The sequence below is a fragment of the Palaemon carinicauda genome, chromosome 1, assembly GCF_036898095.1.
Source record: "Palaemon carinicauda isolate YSFRI2023 chromosome 1, ASM3689809v2, whole genome shotgun sequence".
Classification (NCBI taxonomy): Eukaryota; Metazoa; Arthropoda; class Malacostraca; order Decapoda; family Palaemonidae; genus Palaemon; species Palaemon carinicauda.
Genome location: NC_090725.1, coordinates 290,946,589 through 290,967,328, shown reverse-complemented (window position 1 = coordinate 290,967,328; position 20,740 = coordinate 290,946,589). Strand labels below are relative to the sequence as shown.

General features: G+C 41.2%; 1 protein-coding gene across 1 annotated transcript in view; it reads right to left on the bottom strand.

Moving 5' to 3' along the window:
* Positions 1-421: 421 nt before the first annotated feature.
* The window catches only part of LOC137657750 (death-associated protein 1-like), a 40,139-nt gene continuing 19,820 nt past the window's right edge, over positions 422-20,740 (bottom strand). The window contains exons 2-3 of the mRNA XM_068392226.1: positions 7,797-7,899; positions 422-3,848 (exon numbers count right to left, since the gene is read on the bottom strand). Of these exons, the coding sequence (XP_068248327.1) occupies positions 3,683-3,848; positions 7,797-7,899 (269 nt within the window). The 3' untranslated portion in view covers positions 422-3,682. The remainder of the gene's footprint in view (positions 3,849-7,796; positions 7,900-20,740) is intronic.

Here is a 20,740-nt window from a genome sequence, read left to right as displayed (position 1 = left end):
CAAAGCACCCAGAAACACAAGAACACAGGGGAAAGAGGTGGATGAAAGGATACAAGGGAATCGGTAAACACGCGGTAACAATGTCGGGACACAAAGGGTTGCACGGGATGAGAGCACGGCGAGATGTGAACTACGCCGTGACCAGAAGCTTACTGGTGACCGAGACCTAATAGAGCTCTAGCACGCTGACCCAGGTCGCCTCAGGGGGAGTATCCATCCGCCACAGAGGGACCCACTATAGAAAACGGAGATGGGGAAACTACACAAAATTCTGGTCGGTTGGGAGGAGAATCCCAGATACTCCTAAGAAAGTAGTTCGAGGTAAGTACTCCATGTTGGAACAAATATAGTTTCTTCCTTCCCAAACCAAAATTGGTTTTGTTATCATATTCAACACATTATGTTGAAAAAAAAAATACTGCACATTTTAAAGCATTTTAATAAAGCAATTTCCAGTTAACAGTTTTTTAATATAAACTCATCACACAGCTCTAATACCAGACATCTATAGCCCATTTCAAAAGAACTAAAATTCTTCAAGAAAAACTGACATATAATACAAAATATAATTAAATACCACAACCATCATTTTAGTTCCTTTATAACAATACTGTATATTGGCAATTTTATGAAAACAAATGAATGTAAGATTAAAATTATTCCCTAGAAAGATAAATTACAGGAAATAATGTCCCAGAATGGTCTACTACTGGATGCTTTAAACTCGCAACAATATTGGCATCCTTGGGTGCAATCAGCCAAACAAAAGCAAATGACTAGCTAATGATAAAAGCCAGACTAGGCAAATTGCACTTTCAAAATATTACTATTTAGTAAACATTTAGGTAAGCTAAAATTATAATAGGCTTCTTCACTAAGTACTGCTGCCATTTAAGGGGAAAAAATAAAGTTTTGATCCTGAATCATGAATGCAAAAAACATAATCAAAAATCAATACAAACCATTATAATTAAGAGTAGCAGAGCACTGAAAAGAAACAAATTCACCTAATTTACTTCTGAAGTATCCATGCTTACTGTAAGTTTCAAATTGACCAATAAAATATAATTTTTGTTTTCACTTATTTAAAATGATACCCACAACCTTACTACATAATTATATGGAAATCCAACAAAGCTTAAATGAAGCTATATGTAGAAATGTATTTATGATCCCATTTGTAAAATAACTGGAATGCCATAACTGAAAAATACTACCAATTTGGTCCTCTTAAAGAAACAAACAACTTCTACCAAGCAGACTTGCATATTAAACAAAAATCAGTAAAACCATAAAGAGTAACATAAACCTTATACATTGTATGCTGCATAAAACTGTTATACCCTCTAAATTACCTGTAGTACTTCAAAATTGTGGAGCACTTTTGTTAATGGCATCATTTTTGCTAATCAGAAGGGCAGCAACATTGTATAATTGTTATTACACTTACTCTTAACAACTATTAAGCTACTATGTACTGCGCTGTATGGTATAAATGTGGAAATATCTTTCCTTAGTCCAAAAATTCATCTGGGGACATATGTAGGTGTTATATAACTTGCTACTTACACAACAAATGATTTCTATTTTATTACTCTTACTGTAATTCAAAAGATTAGGCTACAAAAGGAATATGTATATTTCAGGAAATGTTAAAAGGAACTTGAACCAAGAAATACTTTTCTCATTTACTGGGAAAAAAAAAAAACTGACAAATGTATAAAAAATCTGCTTTGCACATTTTCTCAACACTATAGTACCTACAAAACTTAAGCTCACAAGATAAAATAGTTTATATCTATTTGACCAACAATGAGATACCATTTTTTGTGCCCTGTGAAAGACGATATATTCTTAATATTCATGTACTTTCAGTACCTGCATACATTTAATTTTCATAGTATTTACTCACCTTACAATATTATTTTCACAGATGAGCACCTATTCATGGCCGAAACACCTGCAGAAGTTCTATTTGATAACCTGATTTTTAATCACAAAAAAACTTTTTCCAGTATAAAAGTACAAGTTCTACTTCTAATTCATCACATATGCAGAAAAAAAGAAACTTCACTTAAATCATTAATACCTGAAACACTTCCTTAAGTATCCATTAACAATGAGGCCTTTAAAACTTTCATGTTTGATACATGCACCAAATCTAGAATCTGCACCACATATTTTTTTGAAAGACTTGCATATTGCTAGACTATGGTTTTCATAACTGGTATTACATGTAGTTTAAGGAGGTTTGTACTCTGATGTCCATTTCATAACTAAATAATTGTCAAGCTTCTTATTTTCTTCACCTCAAACTTAGATATTATGCCATTAAACAATTGTATCTGCCAGTAAATATGTTACAGTGTGTACTTCAAAGAATAGAACAAATTTTAAGTTTTAAGCTGTTCAAAAGGACGTCAAATTTTCTCATCTAGACACTGGTAGTGAAAGCATTAAATTTTAACTTTTTAAAGTATTCTAAAGAATTATAAATTGTCTCACTTACATAGTGACATTGATAGTGAAAGAATTGATTTTAACTTTGAGTGTTTTTAAGGCATGTGAAAAAGGCAAAGAAATATAGTATTTGAAACTAAATGTATTCCACTTTGTATATCTATAGCAAACACTAATCTTCTGTCATATGATTTAACAGCTGTGACTTTATCTTGTACATGTTATAACCAAACACTATATATTTTAATTTAATTTCTTATCTTTTAACAAGTATCATCTAAAGGCCACTTTACTAGGTAACAAAAATAACTTTGCTACTATTACATAGATAACTTCTACAGAAAACAGAGTGGGTAGGCAATGGGAAATGCACTAATGTTAACATTCTAAACATTAACAAAACATGAACTTCCTGGCAACCATAAGACTTGAAGGTGACCCAATTTTCATTAGGGGACATTTAATCAAAATTTCCCAATTTCTATTCAAAACAAAACACACCTTGAAAATTCTTCCTTACCACAACCCTTATATATCCTTTCTCTTTGTTATAAAATGTTCAATAATTACGAAAAACTTACTCAACTCCCAGTGTAAATAAGTATGACTTACTTAGCCAATCTGTTCCCTTCACTATAAAAGTTATAAATATAATGTTTAAAGATATATTTCATTGTAAATACGATAAAATAAAAGGTCCCATTTTTATTTCAATGACAAAGGATGAACAGAAAAGATTTTAGCCCTTGTAATCTCCCTAAGATTTGAGCGAGCAATATGCAATCATCATCATGCTATCCTTGCAATCCTATTCCTTTCAGGAAATAAGGAGCTATACTGCTAAAGTCCTGCAATCTATTACTTTTACATGAAGAATTTCTGATCCAAATGGTTAGTAAGAATTAATTTGGCATAACACGCAATTCAAAAATTTATGCTTATAACAATATTATGGCATTTGCCTATATCCAGAAGAGTATTCCCCATATCTTTTAATTATAACCAGAAACCTTAAATAATTAAGATCAAATTGTTCTATTCCTTATTTAATAAGGGGTAATATTTGTAGGTGTACTAAATTAATTCATCATTGCTTCAATTACTTACCAAGTTATTCCTTAAAATTACAGCTGATCCAAGACACATTCAAACATCACAAAAAATTTCTTACAATAATGCAGAATTCCACAGGTTCTTCAATGAAATACAAGGCTGCCATAATCTATTTCCTTGGTTGCTGAATAACTGCTGGCTTTGTAACATGACCAGAGCGTGTCTCATGCGTAGGAACAGGCTTTTCGTGGGTGTGTTTTACTGCTGCTACAGGAAAATCTCTCTCTGGTTTTCCCATAACTTGGGTCTGGATCATAACTGGTGCTTTGAGAGGACTGTAAAGGTAAATATTTCAAATAAAAGTTAAATATACGACGGTCAGGTACAAATAAACCAAAGGAAGCAAATGGAATGTTAAGCCAGAAAGCACCACAGATGGAGCTGAAGGGAGAGTGCAATACTGTACTTAAAATATAGAGTAGTTTTAAAAGATAGTAATAATACACAGTAATATTTGTAAAATTATCCAATATTTATTCTAAGGCTAAACAACGTTACAGTATAGAAAGTTAACATTCCATAAAGAACACAGGGGAGGAGGGTTGATTATGGATAACTTTAATGATACTAGGTGTACTGGAAAAGATTAATTGTAATACCAAGATCTCCCACTGTATTATAAGCCAAAAGGTTAAAATTATCTCAATATACATTTATATTGTACATAAACAATTATTATATAATAAATAAAACAGCTGAATGAATTTCAAAATCACTGATTGCATTATTTCTGATTAAGAAAATTCCACTCATACCAACTTATATTATTCAAGATTAAGAGCCCCTGTCTTTTCTAGCCTATGAAATTTTACTCTTGTATGACAAATATTTTAGTGCTTTGTATTTTTTCTCTAATCATACAAACCTGAGTCCATAGCATAGGATTATGAAAATAAATGTGATGTGATTAAGACTGGCCCATATCTATGCAGACCACAGGCTTTTGCATTGACAGGCCATAAGTGAAGTAGAATAAACTGTGAAAGGGAAGCGATGACAGGAACACTGAAGACGGACCAACAGGATGACAATGAGATGGCAGAGCATGACGACTGAGGCCGTAGTCCAAAGCTCAGCAGAGGGTGCCGCAAAGCGAATAACTCCTAACAAACCCATTCCTTCATCGGTCAGGGAGAAATTACATTTTTTCATATAAGAAGGTCCTATCAGGACGACGTCCCATCGAAGAGTATGAAAATAGCGAAGCTAGAATACACCAGTCAAAAATTTTAGCAGTCAATAACTGGCCAATAATTATTGGTCCAGTTGGGGAACACATTTACAACCTTACTTACAAACTTTGCAGCTGGGACTATCTAAGGGATTGGTATAGTTAGGGAAAAATACAAATAAATTCCAAATTCTTAACTTGTACTCTCTCACATTACATAAACAGCCATCCTATACATAACAGGCTCATCCTTAGGCAGGTGGAAATCCCTGTTCCAACTGGTTGGAAACTGAACCCTGGATACTCGAAACTCATGCATGATGATCCTGAAAGTCGAAAATCCTACATCACGGGGACCAGAGGTTCAGCAATACCAGTGACTTGACAGCCCTGGCATCAAAGCTTGTTCTCGAACTGAAGAATCTGTGTTGTAAGCCTCGACTAATAACGTCGGGCCTCTTTTTACGCGACTTCTCCCTTCGCGATTTCACTTACATGCGACACAGAGAACCGTAATACCTATTAAATAAAAAAATCACATTCGCGATATAAACTCTAGCGGCACAATGGTTTCAAATAGCCCGCGCATCTTTACAAAGGGAGTGCTTTGAGCCACTTAACTTTCTACCCAGCTCATCCTAGCTCCCGCCGTACACTGTAAAACCATTGAGGGTAGTACAAATTTACAGCTATACTGTATTTGAAATAAACAGGATTTTGATTAAACGGGTGTTTCACTTAATTGTATCCAATAATAATGCATGTAATATTCACATTATCGTATCGTATTTGTCTCTTAAACATTATAATATTCTCCATTGTTCACATTCATACTTTCCAAATCAGCCAATTACCCTTGCGTGGTCCGCCATAGGTAACCTCGAAGGATATTTCATACTTCCTTAAAGAAAAAATTATTCCTTGACCTATCATTTTGCAATTAGCATATTAATTTCAAAAGATTTATTTTAAATACTTCTCTCATTTTATTTACTTATGCTGCAGAGTTGACACGCCTAGTTTGAAGAGGACTTTTGTGCCAGCTAAGCACGATTGGCACCCTTTTCCACCCTGAAACCTGTAAAGATTAGTTTGAAAAATAACTCCTTTGCTGTTCAAGAACACGCATAAAGTTTGAAGCATTACAAACATTAAACAGAACACTAGAGCGAGAGTAGCTAGGTAAAGCAACAGGTTTGTTATTAGAATACAATAGCTCATGGCATTTGGGTTGTGTAAACCAGCTTATGGGTTGTGTAAACCAGCTTGGTGGTTATAAACCGAGGTTTCTTGAATGAGCCAAAATTGACAACGGACACAATCACAAAGGGGTTCCATTCACATGCGAGCCTGAGAAGTGGGAGCACGATCTGAACGTGATAATCATGTGATAAAGGATTATAGCCATCATGCATTGAAATGGCAGTGTACATAAGGACGTTGAGGGCACAGCAGCGCATACAGACTTGTTGGCCTGATCATTCGGTGTTAGAAATGGCGGCATGCCCAGTGACGTAATCACGCATAGGAACAGCTGCACGTGCAGATTTGTTAGTGGGAAGGTAAGTCTGAGCTGATCCATGAAAGGACAAAACGTGAGGAACTAATAAAGGTTTAGCAGTTAAAATAGACTTCCTAGCAGTCGTCTGGGAAGGAGAGGTCACAAAAGGTTTAAGCAACTTGGTTTGGTAAAAGTTGCGTTTGTGGACACGACCAAAGTAGTCCGACCGCCCTCAAAACATTGTGCTGGGGAGTTTTGGGACAGAGTCCAGATAACTCTTCAGAGGAGAGCAGTGACGAGGACCCCTGGAGGTACAAGGCAAGCCTGGCTGGTGAGAACAAGCTAGGGAATGATAAATAAGGATCCTCTAGTAAAGCTGCTTCCATTTAAAAGAAATGGCAGCCTCAACTCTAGGGTTCCAAGAACAAGAACGGAGGGAGACTTTTTAACTTATCAGATACACCTTCAAAAGTGAAAAGTCATCCCTGACATAATCAACCATATAGGGCTCACCTCTCCAAACACTAATGGGAGGCAAGGGAGATCTATACATGACAGAATAATCAGGTACCAAGGATACTGGAATTGGATCTGGCTCAGGGAGCACAGCAGCCATAGCCTAAGAGGGTTCTGGACACAAAGGAGTAGGGTGGGGGACAACTTTCGATGCAGAAACAAGTTAATGCTTTTTACCGTTGCTAGAAGAAGACGAGGAAGGAGAAAAATCTTTCTTAGCAAGTTTCTTACATCGAGAAATATTTTTCTTCCACTGGGAAGACGGCCACTTCCTACAATGCTTACACGGAGATTCCACAGAACATCTTTTGCCACAGTAAAAGGAGAAAACGGGATGGGGGTCGACTTCAACCTGACACATGAAAGTATCACTTCCTGGGCACAAATGCATGACGCTTGTTATACTAGACAATACAACACTTGTAACTCACAAATAAAGAAAGCACAGCTAGTGACAGTGATAAAGGACAAGACACATAGCACTAAGCAATACAGTACTGTAAAAGGCATTCCAGGTGGGAGTGAAAGTTGTAATCATAGAAGAGAGGAGGGGATGCCCCCTCTTAGCACAACCACCAGAGGACAAGTGGTGTAAGCCATTCAGCCAGGCTTATCCCAGCCATGCAATGGGGTTGCCTAGCAACCAATTATGATGCAATCAAACATTTCTTTCAGATTGTCTAGTAGTAGAAAGCGAGATAAGGACTAACCCTTTTAAATGACTCAGATGGTTGTATCCGCATAGGAATAAATGAAAAATATAAAACTTATCTCTCCTCAGAAACCTGCGACATAGTTTACACATATACCTTGTATTTATAAATCCGCGATGCACTGAGAGAGCAATAGGTAAACCGCGATACAGCGAAGGATTACCTTATACGTACATGGAAACGTTATGAGGTACATACTAATAATCATCAAGAATTTTAAGAGATAAAAATTTTGTATTTAAATAACCAAATTAAATAGTAAAGTCTGATGATACTAGAGAAAAAAAATGGGAAATTTTAGAGTGAATTTAAAAATGCAAACCTTTTAAATTCATCTTCTCCATTTTCACTGTTCTTTCGAGGCTTTGCTGGTACTCCATCCTCCAATTTGGTTTTCTGCGCAATGCGTACACCACCAACTTTCACTAAAAGAAAAAATGTTTAATTAAATTTTTTGGTTAATTTAACATATAGTATTACACATCCACTTACATTTTTTGGTTAATTTAACATATAGTATTACACATCCACTTACATTTTTTGGTTAATTTAACATATAGTATTACACATCCACTACTGTATTAGAGAAAACTCAAAATAAAAAGTAATTAAGAAAAGGTGCGTGATATATCAAAATTTTAGTATAGTGTACAGTATCAGAATACTGTAGGTCATTTGACAGACATAAAAGTCACAAATTTTCAAGTAATTTGTATTTTTTCTTTATATAAAAACACAAGCCCTTTAATAGGAGTACGGCACTAGTATGTTTACAGCTGGATGGGAGGGACCTGTTACAACTTAACAACTGCAGGGTGGCAGGGAGCATGCCTAACCCACAGGCCAATGAGCTCGTCACTCGACCTTCAGCAAAATATTTGCAGGATGGTTAAGGCGGGAAGTGTAAACTTGAAGGACTTAGGTTTGTAGTTAGGAAAAATGGAGTTTTTATGATAAAACAAAGTTTTATGAATACTTACCTGGCAGTATATATATATATATATATATATATATATATATATATATATATATATATATAGCTGATATCTCTAAATCGGCAGAATTTTTCAAAACGAGGCGACCGCCTTGTGGTGGTTGGGAGGTAGGTGGTCACACCCGTCACAGGGTGGTACAAGAAACCATTCCCGTGTCCAAGACTTCAGTTCATCTATGCCCGACCTGTCTCCTGAGGGGAGGTGGGTGGGCCTTCGAATATATATATATATATATATATATATATATATATATATATATATATATATATATATATATATATATATATATATATATATATATATATATATATATATATAAATATATATATATATATATATATATATATATATATATATATATATATATATATATATATATATATATATATATAAATATATATATATATATATATATATATAAATATATATATATATATATATATAAATATATATATATATATATATATATATAAATATATATATATATATATATATAAATATATATATATATATATATATAAATATATATATATATATATATATATATAAAACAGCCATAATATTATAAAACTTTGTTTTATATAAAAATATATATATATTACCTGGCAGTTATATATATATAGCTGATTCACACATTTGGAGGAGGGAAACAGACAGTAAACATCGTTGGGGAAACAACAAGAGAGTTGTAGGAGATAAAAATGCCTTGATTCCTTGCCTGCTAAGGTAGCTGATTTTAAAGGTACAGCCTCTAGAGTGGCTTTCCCTTAGGAGTGTTTATCCAGGAGTAAGCCTGCAATGCTGCAAAAAACTCAATCGAGTCTGTCAAAGGGATAAGACCAACAACTTGACTAGACTTCAGAAACTACCTTCGCCCCATATAATAAAAACTGTAACCTTACTAAAACTAACCACCTAACCCTGCAACATAGACAAACTATCTATCTAGACTGAGGGAACCGTACCACAAGACAAAGTCCTCAGACTATCATAAAAACACAAACCCTCATACATGCATATAAACTAAGGTTGAGTGGGGTTATTAACTCCTTTGCCTAATACAGAAACCGCAGCTATGTATGGGCCCAAAGTCTACTCTCCTATCTAAGTTAATGAGAAGCGAAGACAGAGTTGCTCCTCCAGAAAATTGCATCCATGAATAGCCTAACTAACATATATTCCTGATATGCCAGAGAGGTAGCAATGGCCCTCACTTCGTGAGCCCGTAATTTCAACAGGGCAAAGTGTTCCTCCTCACACAAGAGGTGGGCTTCCCTAATTTTTTCCCCTCAGGAAAAAGGATAAAGCAATCTTAGACAGGGGTTTTTGGTGGATCTTTCACTGAACACCATAACAAGTTGGATGCACAGCTCACGTTCATGGTGTGAGCCAAAAAAGCTTTGAGGAACCTAACTGGGCAGAGGAGTCTTTCCTTCTCTTGACCCACCAGGAACGTAAGGTTAATGACATCAAACGTCGTAGGACAGGGTTACGAAGGGTTCTCGCTCTTTACGAGAAAGATGAACCTTAAGGCACAAACTGTCCTATCCTAATTGAACCTCACCCTCTTTTCAATCGCCTGGACTTCGCTGACCTATTGGCATTCGCTAGAGTCATAAGGAAGAGGGTTTTCTTCGTTACAACTCTAAGAGAGGATAGCGAGATAGGTTCAAATTTCTTGGAGCACAGAAACTTAAACACCACATCCAGGTTTAAGAGTACCTATTACGTCGTCTGAAAAGACCCAATGAGGTCCTGCAAATCTTTATTTTGGGACAACTCTAGGCCTCTATGCCTAAAGATGGCCGAGAGCATACTTCTGTATCCATTGATGGTAGATACAGCCAGCTTAAGCATCCTGTCTGAGGTACAAGAAGAAGTCTGCAATCTGGGTCAGAGAGGTAGTGGTTGAGGAAAACTTGTGCTGCCTGCACCAAGCTCTAAAGGTCTCCCACTTAGATTGGTAGACTCTTTGTGAAGAGATCCTCCTTGCTCTGGTGATAGCTTTCGTCGCTTGTGCCGAAAAGCCTCGAGATCTGACAAGCTTCTAGGCAGTCTGAAGGAAGTCAGTTTGAGAGCAAGGGGGGTTTTATGATACCTCTCGAAGTGGGGCTGTTGAAGATGATCTGGACATGCCGAAGTCTTCTTGCGAAGTCCATCAACATGCCCATCACTTCCGAAAACCATTCCCTTGCAGGCCAGAATGGAGCCGCCACGATCATTCGCCCCGAATCGAGGAGAGTGAATTTCCTGAAGACCAGATTGATGATCTCGAACGGGGGCAACGCAAACATGTCCACCCCCGTCCAATCCATCAAGGAGGAGTCCACTGCTACAGCCTCCTCGTCCGGGACTAGGGAGCAGCAGTAGGGGGATCCTCTTCTTCCAGTTGGAGGCAAATAGGTCTGTTACAGGTCTGCCCCACAACATCCAGACACTGACATACTTGCGGGTTGAGAGACCATTTTGAGGGAAAAACAAGTCTCTTTCTGCTGAGCATGTTTGCCCCGATGTTTCTTGCCCTCGAACAAACCTCCTTTCTAGATCCAAGAGATCAGAACGAAGGCGTCCTTGATCTCGACATACGATTCGACTAGTGTCATCACGAAGTCCTAGATTCTCATGTTCAAAGTCATGCCTCATGCTAGAACTTCGACGTCGAGCGTCCTGAAAGACGAGGCGCCGATCGTCCTGTAAGATGCGGCGCCGATAGTCCTGTAAGACGTGGTGTCGAAAGTCCTGTAAGACGTGGAGCCGAGAGGTAAACAGAGCGAGACGCTGAACGTTCTAAAAGACGTGGTGCTGAGCGTCCTGGTGTCAGAAGAGAGACTTCTTGTTGACAGGAAGACCTAATTATTTGATAGGCTCAACGTTATCTAAAAATCCAGATACAGGGACGCACTGATTTCTCGAGTGCAGTATTCTGCTACATTAAGCAAAAGTTACGTGAACATTAGAGGGGCGGAGCTGAGACCAAAACACACCCGTTCTTTCTTGTAAACAAACCTCAGATAAAGTTTGATTGCATAGCCTGCCACTTACTCCTCTCTAGAACTGGGAGAGAGAATCGTTGTAGCTAAAAACTAAAGGAGGTTTCCCTATAAAAGGAAAAAGTAATCCTCCTTCAGAAGAAGTACTGACCATAGGTCTGCTACCCTCTTCTCCAAAGATTTTGATGTCTCCATGGAGAACTTGGACTTCTGAACGAAGGCGTAAAAAGCATTTACGTCCAGGACCGGACAAAAGACTCCTTCTCCCAAAAGAGAGACATTGAAGTTGCAAAGTCGGTTAGGCAGAAAAGTCTTATCGGAGTAACTAACAAAGGAGGATTCACTAGGAAAAAGATTTCGCATCCATCCTTAGTAAAAACACGGACCGAAGGTCTGCTCCTCTCCTCTCCCAGGCTCCTACTGTTGTTAGTTCGGTTAGAGAAAAAAGCATGCAGAAAAACTCTTGCTGATTAAGACACCAAAACCTGTCTTTGACCAACTCTTGAGGGAGAGGAGAGAAAGAAAAAAAGGAGAAGTACGTACCTTAATTATGACCTCTGATTTCAAAATTATCCAGCCTCATTGCCTGTATCCCTTAAGAGACTCAGCAATCCACCAAGGGGGCCGTAAAAAATCTCTGTGGGGCTGCAACAAGGTCTTCGACCTAAACGTGGCTAGACCTCCACCATTGCTATCCTGGCCTATCTGATAAGGAAGCCGGCATTAAAGGTTCCTGTTTTAAGAAATAAAAATTAATATATTCTTAAAGCTCCATTAATGACCATGTGAAAACTCAAGAGAGTGGGGAACATGGAGCAACAGAACTTAGGATCCTCTCCTTCTGTTAACCTCAAATAATTCAACAGGAGAAAAGTGATCACTAAAGTCATCCTTTGACAAAGATCTTATAAGACGTGTCGTCGCCCTGAAAGAACGAGGCGGCTATTGTCCTATCGTCCTGAAAGACGAGGCTGCATTCGCCCTGAATATTGAGGCTGCACTCGTCCTGAAAATCGAGGCTGCACTCGTCCTGAAAATCGAGGCTGCACTCGCCCTGAAAGACGAGGCTGCACTCGCCCTGAAAGACGAGGCTGCACTCGTCTTGAAGACGAGGCTGCACTCGTCTTGAAGACGAGACTGCACTCGACCTGAAAGACGAGGCTGCACTCGACCCGAAAGACGAGACTGCACTCGACCTGAAAGACGAGGCTGCACTCGACCGGAAAGACGAGGCTGCACTCGACCCGAAAGACGAGGCTGCACTCGTCCCGAAAGACGAGGCTGCATTCGTCCCGAAAGACGAGGCTGCACTCGTCCCGAAAGACGAGGCTGCACTCGTCCCGAAAGACGAGGCTGCATTCGTCCCGAAAGACGAGGCAGCATTCGCCCCGAAAGACGAGGCAGCATTCGCCCCGAAAGACGAGGCAGCATTCGCCCCGAAAGACGAGGCAGCATTCGCCCCGAAAGACGAGGCAGCATTCGCCCCGAAAGACGAGGCAGCATTCGCCCCGAAAGACGAGGCAGCATTCGCCCCGAAAGACGAGGCTGCATTCGCCCCGAAAGACGAGGCAGCATTCGCCCCGAAAGACGAGGCTGCATTCGCCCCGAAAGACGAGGCAGCATTCGCCCCGAAAGACGAGGCAGCATTCGCCCCGAAAGACGAGGCTGCATTCGCCCCGAAAGACGAGGCTGCATTCGCCCCGAAAGACGAGGCTGCATTCGCCCCGAAAGACGAGGAGGCGATCGTCCTGAAAGACGAGGCACCGATCGTCCTGTCTTGAAAGACGAGGCGCCGAGCGTTAAGGCAAAATGATATTCATTATGCCGCTCGGCGCGTTCGGTTCTGACCAGAGGGCTCATAAGGCCGACTGGTGCTCTGGGACAAAAACCGAGTCAATGATGGTTTGTAAGCATTGATATTACCAGCGAATATCTATGACTTATAGTATTGCCATTAAAATCAAAAGTGATGCAATGCGAAACTCTAAAAGCAGTGAAAGAATCTTAACTTCCAACGCTTTTTGCTTTCCCATGGCAAGGGCGAGCATTCTTGGGAACGTTAACAGGAACGCTCGCGAGGGCGTTTGCTCGTGAGCTTACGCCTCTTGTTTCCTTTCGCCGATCGACGTTTCTTCTCCCATGGGCCGGGGAGCTTGGAAGAGGTCTAAGGCTAGGAAAACGATGTCCACTGTGCTGAATGAATCCAATGCCTAATTTAGCACTGAAACTTGCACTATTAAACTCTTACACAAAAGACCATAATTAGTCCTGCCCGTTGTGAGAGAACTTACTCTGCTGCTACGGGCTTGAATGAGAAAGCAATATCGTCTCTAGTACTTGCTATATAAACTGTAACAAAATATTTTTATAAAATATTAAACTGACATTTCCATAATAAAATAAACTTTCAAACATACTTACCCGACGGTCACAAAAAGAAAAACCACCGGGCAAGAGTTGAGATTAAAAATAAATGTTGAACACACTCACTCGGTAGTTACATATAACCACCGGTAAAATTAAATGTCATAAATACCCACCCGGTAGCTACAAACAAACGCCGCGAAAGTTATCCGTTAAAGATTAAAATGAACAGAAAATGGGAAAACAAATGTAATCCCCAATTAATTCAAAGGGTTTTCAAAAACAAGCGAGTTGTAATGATAAAAAGAGCAGATATAGCAATAACGTATCTATATATATAAATGTAAACAATAGGAACATATAAATGAAAATACTACTAAAACTAGAATTCTCATATCGTTGTTGTTGGAGTATTATAGCCAACACTTTAATTCCCATATCGAAAAGAACGCTACCAAGGCATGTTGGGACTGCATCGATAGTAACAAGAACTAACAGTGTAAATTAACCATACGCTAGTTCTATTTAATTTATAAAATTAGATCAATGATTTAAAGAACGAATACTAAATGGACAAATATTTCTTTAAAGTTTTACATTAAAAGTTAAAAACTTATCTAAGTGGAATTCCTCCCATTCTTTACATTAAAAAAAAAAAAAAAAAAAAAAAAAAAAAAAAAAAAAAAAGAAGAGAGAGAGAGAATTTGCAAGACATACAATGAAGATTACGTCACACGACTGTGACGTCATAGAGTTGCCGGAACGTATTTCCGTCATCAGGATTAAAAACTTTGCACCTAAAATATAGTGCACAAACAAAACCTCTGCATACAAACTGTGAGGATCAACCGACACTTTCGGTAACCTCACCTTGCATACATCACTCGCACAAACACGAAAATTAAGTTTTCACTCATGATAAACAAAGTAAATAATGATAACAAAACACGATTGCCAAATCCCTAAATCAGTGTACTTGACCAAATGAAGTCCAAAAAAGCGAAGAAGGGAAAATGATTCGAAAAACTCTCAATGGTGGACCGACGATGTGTTCGATCCAGCCAGCAGAGATGATCTGAAGTCTTGGACACGGTTGCCTCGTTTTGAAAAATTCGGCCGATTTAGAGATATCAGCTATATATATATATAACTGCCAGGTAAGTACTATTCATAAAAACACAGTTTGCTTCAAAAATTCGTGCCTTGTTCCTACACGAATACAAACACTAGTCCTTTAACTAGATACTTTTCCTTAAGAGAGAAGAAGTCCCTATAACCAAACTGGCTGTTTTACCAACACAGTACTGTAAATGTCAAAGCAATTAAGGTCTGTATAGGAGCAGAAGGGGACTTTCGTCAACCTCCTACAGACTTGTCCATGAATATGAGGCAGGTGTTAGGCTAGGTCACAAGCAGAAACTAATAAGTGTCATGGAAGAACCTACAGTATATCCATAAGGATATATTGTCAGAATTATCATCATCATTATTACTACTGAAGCTACAACCCTAGTTACAAAGGCAACAAGACCCTAGGCAGTGATAGCACGATCAGAGCATGAATTATTGTAACATGGCATTATAAGCATTATACGGAGGATAATTTTCACGTTGGCCCAAGGACACAGCAAGGCCGTGGGATGCGTATCTAACACATGCGGAATTAAAGAATGTGTAGTTGTTACAATTGGCTTCTATACAGTTAGCTTGGAAGGGTAAGAAATAAAGTAACAATACCTGGATAACTCTTATGTAGCCGAAGTTGTGGTTGTGGACACTACCGAAGGATTATAAGACCACTCTGAACCATCATCCCTAGCCGACTCAGATAGTCTGGTATTACATTCCCTTTCCCTGGATTGAAATCTACTGAAAGGTGAACAGTAATCATTAAGTTCAATGTTGTATTCCTATTGACAGGTGGCCTAGCACCAAGTGACCCTTGATGTCTCTGAAAAGTGGCGTAACACTAGGTACGCTGCCTTCAACTCTAGGTAATTCGCATCTCGGGGAATCTTCAAAAGAGCCAATGGGGGACTTGATGTCTGCGACCTCTGACTCTTTAGCAGCCATCGTAGAGAGCGAAGATGCATCCTCCCAAAGTGTACTAGCTTTTAGCTTCTCTCGGGAAGATGGACCAGGAGTTTCTACCTATAGTGACCTGGAAGGAAATCCGTTTCCAAAAAGGGAGCTACAACTTGTCTGAACTGCTGGATTCTATCTGAGGATGAATACACTGGCTTGGGTCAAGTCTACTGTATATGCAAGCACGAGGGCCATAAACGGTGTTGAGCAACAAGACTGAACTTCTCCAAGTTTAGGCGGACCCCAAGCCTATCAGGAAACCAAAGTGAACATATCAGTGAATACCTGTGGTGCTGTGGACAGGCCAAAACATATTGTGGCTCATCTTTCGCAGCCTCAGTGCTTTGAGGGTTTTTAAATAAACAATATAAACTCCTACAAGGCATACAAAGGACTGAAGATATTAAGGCTTTCAAGAAGTTGAAGACTTTCTTGTTTTTTAAGTGCTTCAATTCGATAATGTGGACTTTGCAATTACCACAGAAAGTGCTTTGTGATACTCTAAATAGTTAGGAATGTACATGACAAACAAATATTGAAGGTCATTTAGGGCACAGGGTTTGTGTGTGATGAGATCAGAAAAACAGGCCTTAAAGTAAAGTCAGGAGAGAGAATCGGAAGGTGGTGACAATCTTATCGCATTGTCAATTTCCCACTTTCTGGGTAAAGGTATCTTTTTACATACATTTTTAATCATGTATTTACTGATAAATCGGGCAAACCCGTGAAATATAAAGAAAAATTTCAAGTAATTTGTATTTTTCTTAACAGTACTTACCTCCCAACCGACCAGAATTTTGTGTAGTTTACCCTACTCCTGTTTTTTATGCGGGGTAACATCTGGCGGAGTGATACGCGCCCAGAGACGACCCGGGGTCAGAGAGCATGCTTGCTCAGGTCTCGATCTCCAGTAAGTTTCTGATCGCGTCGCGGATAACATCCCGACGCTCTCTCTTACCAGTGCTACCCTTTGTGTCTCACATGGTTCCCACGTGGTCCCTTTGTGCTCTTCCTTATCCTTTTCCCTCTGTGTTTCTGTGTCTCGTGGTGTATTACTAGTGCGTCATGGAGCATCCCCGTCGTTGCCCTGGCCCTATGGCCGGCAAATCGTGTGGCGCCTTCCTCTCATAGCCTGAAGTTGACCCGCACTCCTTGTGTTCTTCGTGTAGGGGTAGTGTGTGTTCCCCTACAGCCACGTGCCCGGAGTGCGAGTCCTGGAAGGAAGTGCAGTGGGTGCGCTACGGCACCAAGAAGAATAAGACCTCTAGACGTTCACCTAGGAAACCCAGCGTAAAGTCGGGACTTTGTTAGCTACCTGGCTACCAAAGTCCATTCGGTATACCTTATCTGTAATGCTGTGCACAGATTGTCGGCGAGCACGTTCTTCCAGTCTGGAATGAAGCGGGCTGATAGTGGTACCGAACGAACTTTGGCCCATCTTAGAGTTTATACTATTAGATGAGAAGAGGCTACGAGCTAGTTCCTTCTTGCTTGTCGATGTGAGTCTCTAAGTGGTGTGATGTGTGTCGTCCATCACATCACTGAGTGGTCTGTTAGGAACCAATAAGGCTGCTGAAGGACCGGAAAGTTGGCCTTCATCTCTTAAAAGATTCAAGTGAAGGTACTTTCGGGCTCTGTCCAGAGGGCTGAGGTTGTATGGTGCAGCACTATGGTCCCTTCTTTCTTCTTTTTCCCAACTCAAGTCTCTTGGAATGGAAGTCGTTCTCATTTCTAGAAGGTTTTGTGGAGATTGGTGTCTAGAATCATTCCCAGATACACCACACCAGTCTCCTGAGAGGGAAGTAGGAAAGACTTCCATAGATTTACCCTGATCACTGGATCTTGGTAAAAAGACTTCAGAAGTTCCAGTGTTAATGCAAGGTTGCCACCGAGTCTGCTAAGGTAGGTTAGTCATCCGGAGAGAGAGGAGACAGAAGACGATCCTGTGAGACCAGGATGGGTGTAATGGAAAGACCGAAGCACAGTGCCCTGAACTGTTGTTTCTTGTTTGTCAAGACTGAATCTTCCAACCTTCCTAGATCGATGGTTTGGACCTGGGAGTAAGTGTCCTTTAGGTCCAGTGTGCAAAAGAAGACCTGAGGTCTTAGCCGTTGTTCGAAATCCAACATGGTGTGGAGATCAACACAAAGGGACAGCTCCTTGCTGATCCTTTTGCATGGAAGATTGTCGACGCTGGAGTCTTGACTCATGTCGTAAAGGATCAGGCGCGATACCCAGTGTAATAATTCTTCTCTGAGAGAGAATTTCTTTAACTACCATGCGCCCTGATGGGATTGATGCTATTCCTTAGAATAGAATCAATCTGGCGAATGTTAATCAATGGTTAACCGTTGGGTATCGTGGTTACAGTGCAGTTGGAGAGTGCTCGCAAGTAGTACTCTCTCGGCAGGCCGTTGATGAGGGTTATTGAACGTTTGCCGATCACTTTAGTGTGATGGCAAACGGCCAGTTGCGAGAAGTATGTTGTATACCTTCTGATCTAAGAACTACAGGAAGCAATTGACTGCCAAGTTCGAGTCGCTAACTGCTGGCAAATTGCCGATGACCGATGAATCAGTGGTCTGTGAGCCGATGGTGAGTTCGAGATCAGCAAGCTGATTATGGTCCCCCCCCCTTTGGTCAGAGATAAGCAAGCTGTAGATGGGCTGGTCAAAGACCAGCGAGCTGAGTTCAATGATCGAAGAAAGATGAGCTGCCCACCGGTGATCTAGTGATCAGCAAACTGATGACTGGTTATTGACTAGCAATCGGTGATTGGAAAAACTAGCAATTGGAGATTGTTAGTCATTGGAGGGACTAGAGGTCAAAGATCAGCATTGAGCTGGCAATTGGTGACCTAGCGATCAGTAAACTGTGAACTAGCCATCAGCAAACAGTGATCTAGAGATCAGTCTGTTGATGCTTTCCTGTTTGCTGATGGTGGTCTGTCAAGGAAAAAGAAACTTCAGAAAAGACACGAACCAAGGATTCCCCGTTTCGATTCCCCTTGTAAGATGGAAGCTTCAGTATCTTGAATCCTTCTGTGAAGCCTTATTCCTCTTTTCCCAGTGGCAATGTTTATGTGTTTGCAGGGAGGAATGGGGCAATGGTGACCTGTCCAAAAAATTTTATTGCTTTTACTGACTATTGCGCCAGTGTGTAGGAGAGTACTGGAGCCATGGTACACGATGATGCTGGTGCTTAATATCTGCCTGGAGAGCAGGCAAGCGCTGGCTCATAGGCAAGAGCTGGTGCATTGGATTTGCGAGCCATGACTCCTTGGCAAGAGCTGGCGCATTGGATCTGAGACCGTAATTGGACAGGAAAGTGAGACTGGTCGCGCAAGGGTGAGTGCATTGGCGTGTGCGCGAGAGTACTACGTGGAGACTGTTGGCCCGCGCGTGCGGAAGACCATCGGCGCCCGCGTGGAAGGCTGTGCGCACGCACGAAGGCTGTCGGCGCGCAGGCGTGTAAGGCCGTTGACGCACGTGTGCGGTACTGTTGGTGAGCTCACGCACGCGCAAGTCTGTTGGCGCGTATGCAGGAGACCATCGGCGCCCGTGCGCTGAAGAAAGTCGGTGCGCACGCACGGAGACCCTAGGCACCCGCACGCGGAAGAAAGTCGGCCCGCGTGCACGGCACTGTCGCCACACGTGCATGCAATACTATTGGCGCGCGCAAGAGCATTGACGCTCGAGCGTGGGATACAATCGCACCCGTGCGCGGAAGATCGTAGGTGCGCGTGCGCAAGAACATTGGCGCTAGAGCACGTGGGAGACCATCGGTGCCTGCGCGCGTTAGATCTTTGGCGCGCGCGAGCAGAAGACCATTGGCGCGCGGGAGACCATCGCCGCCCCCGAGCGGTAGATCACCGGGGCGCACGGGAGACCAGCGCCGCCTGCTCGCGCTGACGATCTGCACCCACACGCAGAAGATAGTCGGCGCTAGCGCGCAAAGGTAGCAAGCGCTAGTAGGTTGGCAGGACAGCTGGTAGGACGACCAGGAACTGGGATGTGCCCTTTAAAAAGGGCGATCATCCACCAACAGGGACCTTAAATAGGTCTGCGTTAGAGTCCAGGACCGAAGTTCAAAGGATTATGTTGCAGTGCAAGGTTGCACTGGTAGATCGGTAGGTCAGCTGGCAGGACGATCAGGAACTGGGATGTTCCCTTTGGAAGGGCGAGCATCCACCGATGGGGACCGTAAAAAAGGTCCGTGTCAGAGTCCAGGACCGAAGTCCAAAGGACTACATTGCAGCACAAGGTTGTGCTGGTAGATCGATAGGTCAACTGGTAGGACGATCAGGAAATGGAATGTGCCCATTGGAAAAGCGCTGTGCTGATAGGTCTGCTTGATCCTCCGAAGGTGTGTGTCTATGAGTGGCCTATCTTGCGAACAAGAGACGTGAATACTTCTTAAAAGAGAATTGAAGACACCCATTGAGGGCCGGTGGCTCAGCAAGCTGACCTTTAACAGTAGCAATCCTCCGAAGAGGAGTCTCCATGAGTGGCCTCTCTCGTGAACGACAGGTGAACACTTCGTAGAAGAGACTAGAAGAACGCCCATCGAGGGCCGGTGGATCAGCAAGCTGACCTTTAACAGTAGCAATCCTCCGAAGAGGAGTCTCTATGAGTGGCCTCTCTCGCGAACGAGGGAGGTGAACACTTCATTGAAGAGACTTGCCAAGACTGTGCTCCGCCCCTGAAGGAAGAGAAACTCAGCAAGGGGGGAGAGAAGTCTGGGCAAAGGCAGCAACAGCAGTTGGAGACAAATTTATTTATTAAGATGTGGGAAGTTCTCCCTCCGAAGGGAGAAACAACCTTACACCTGGG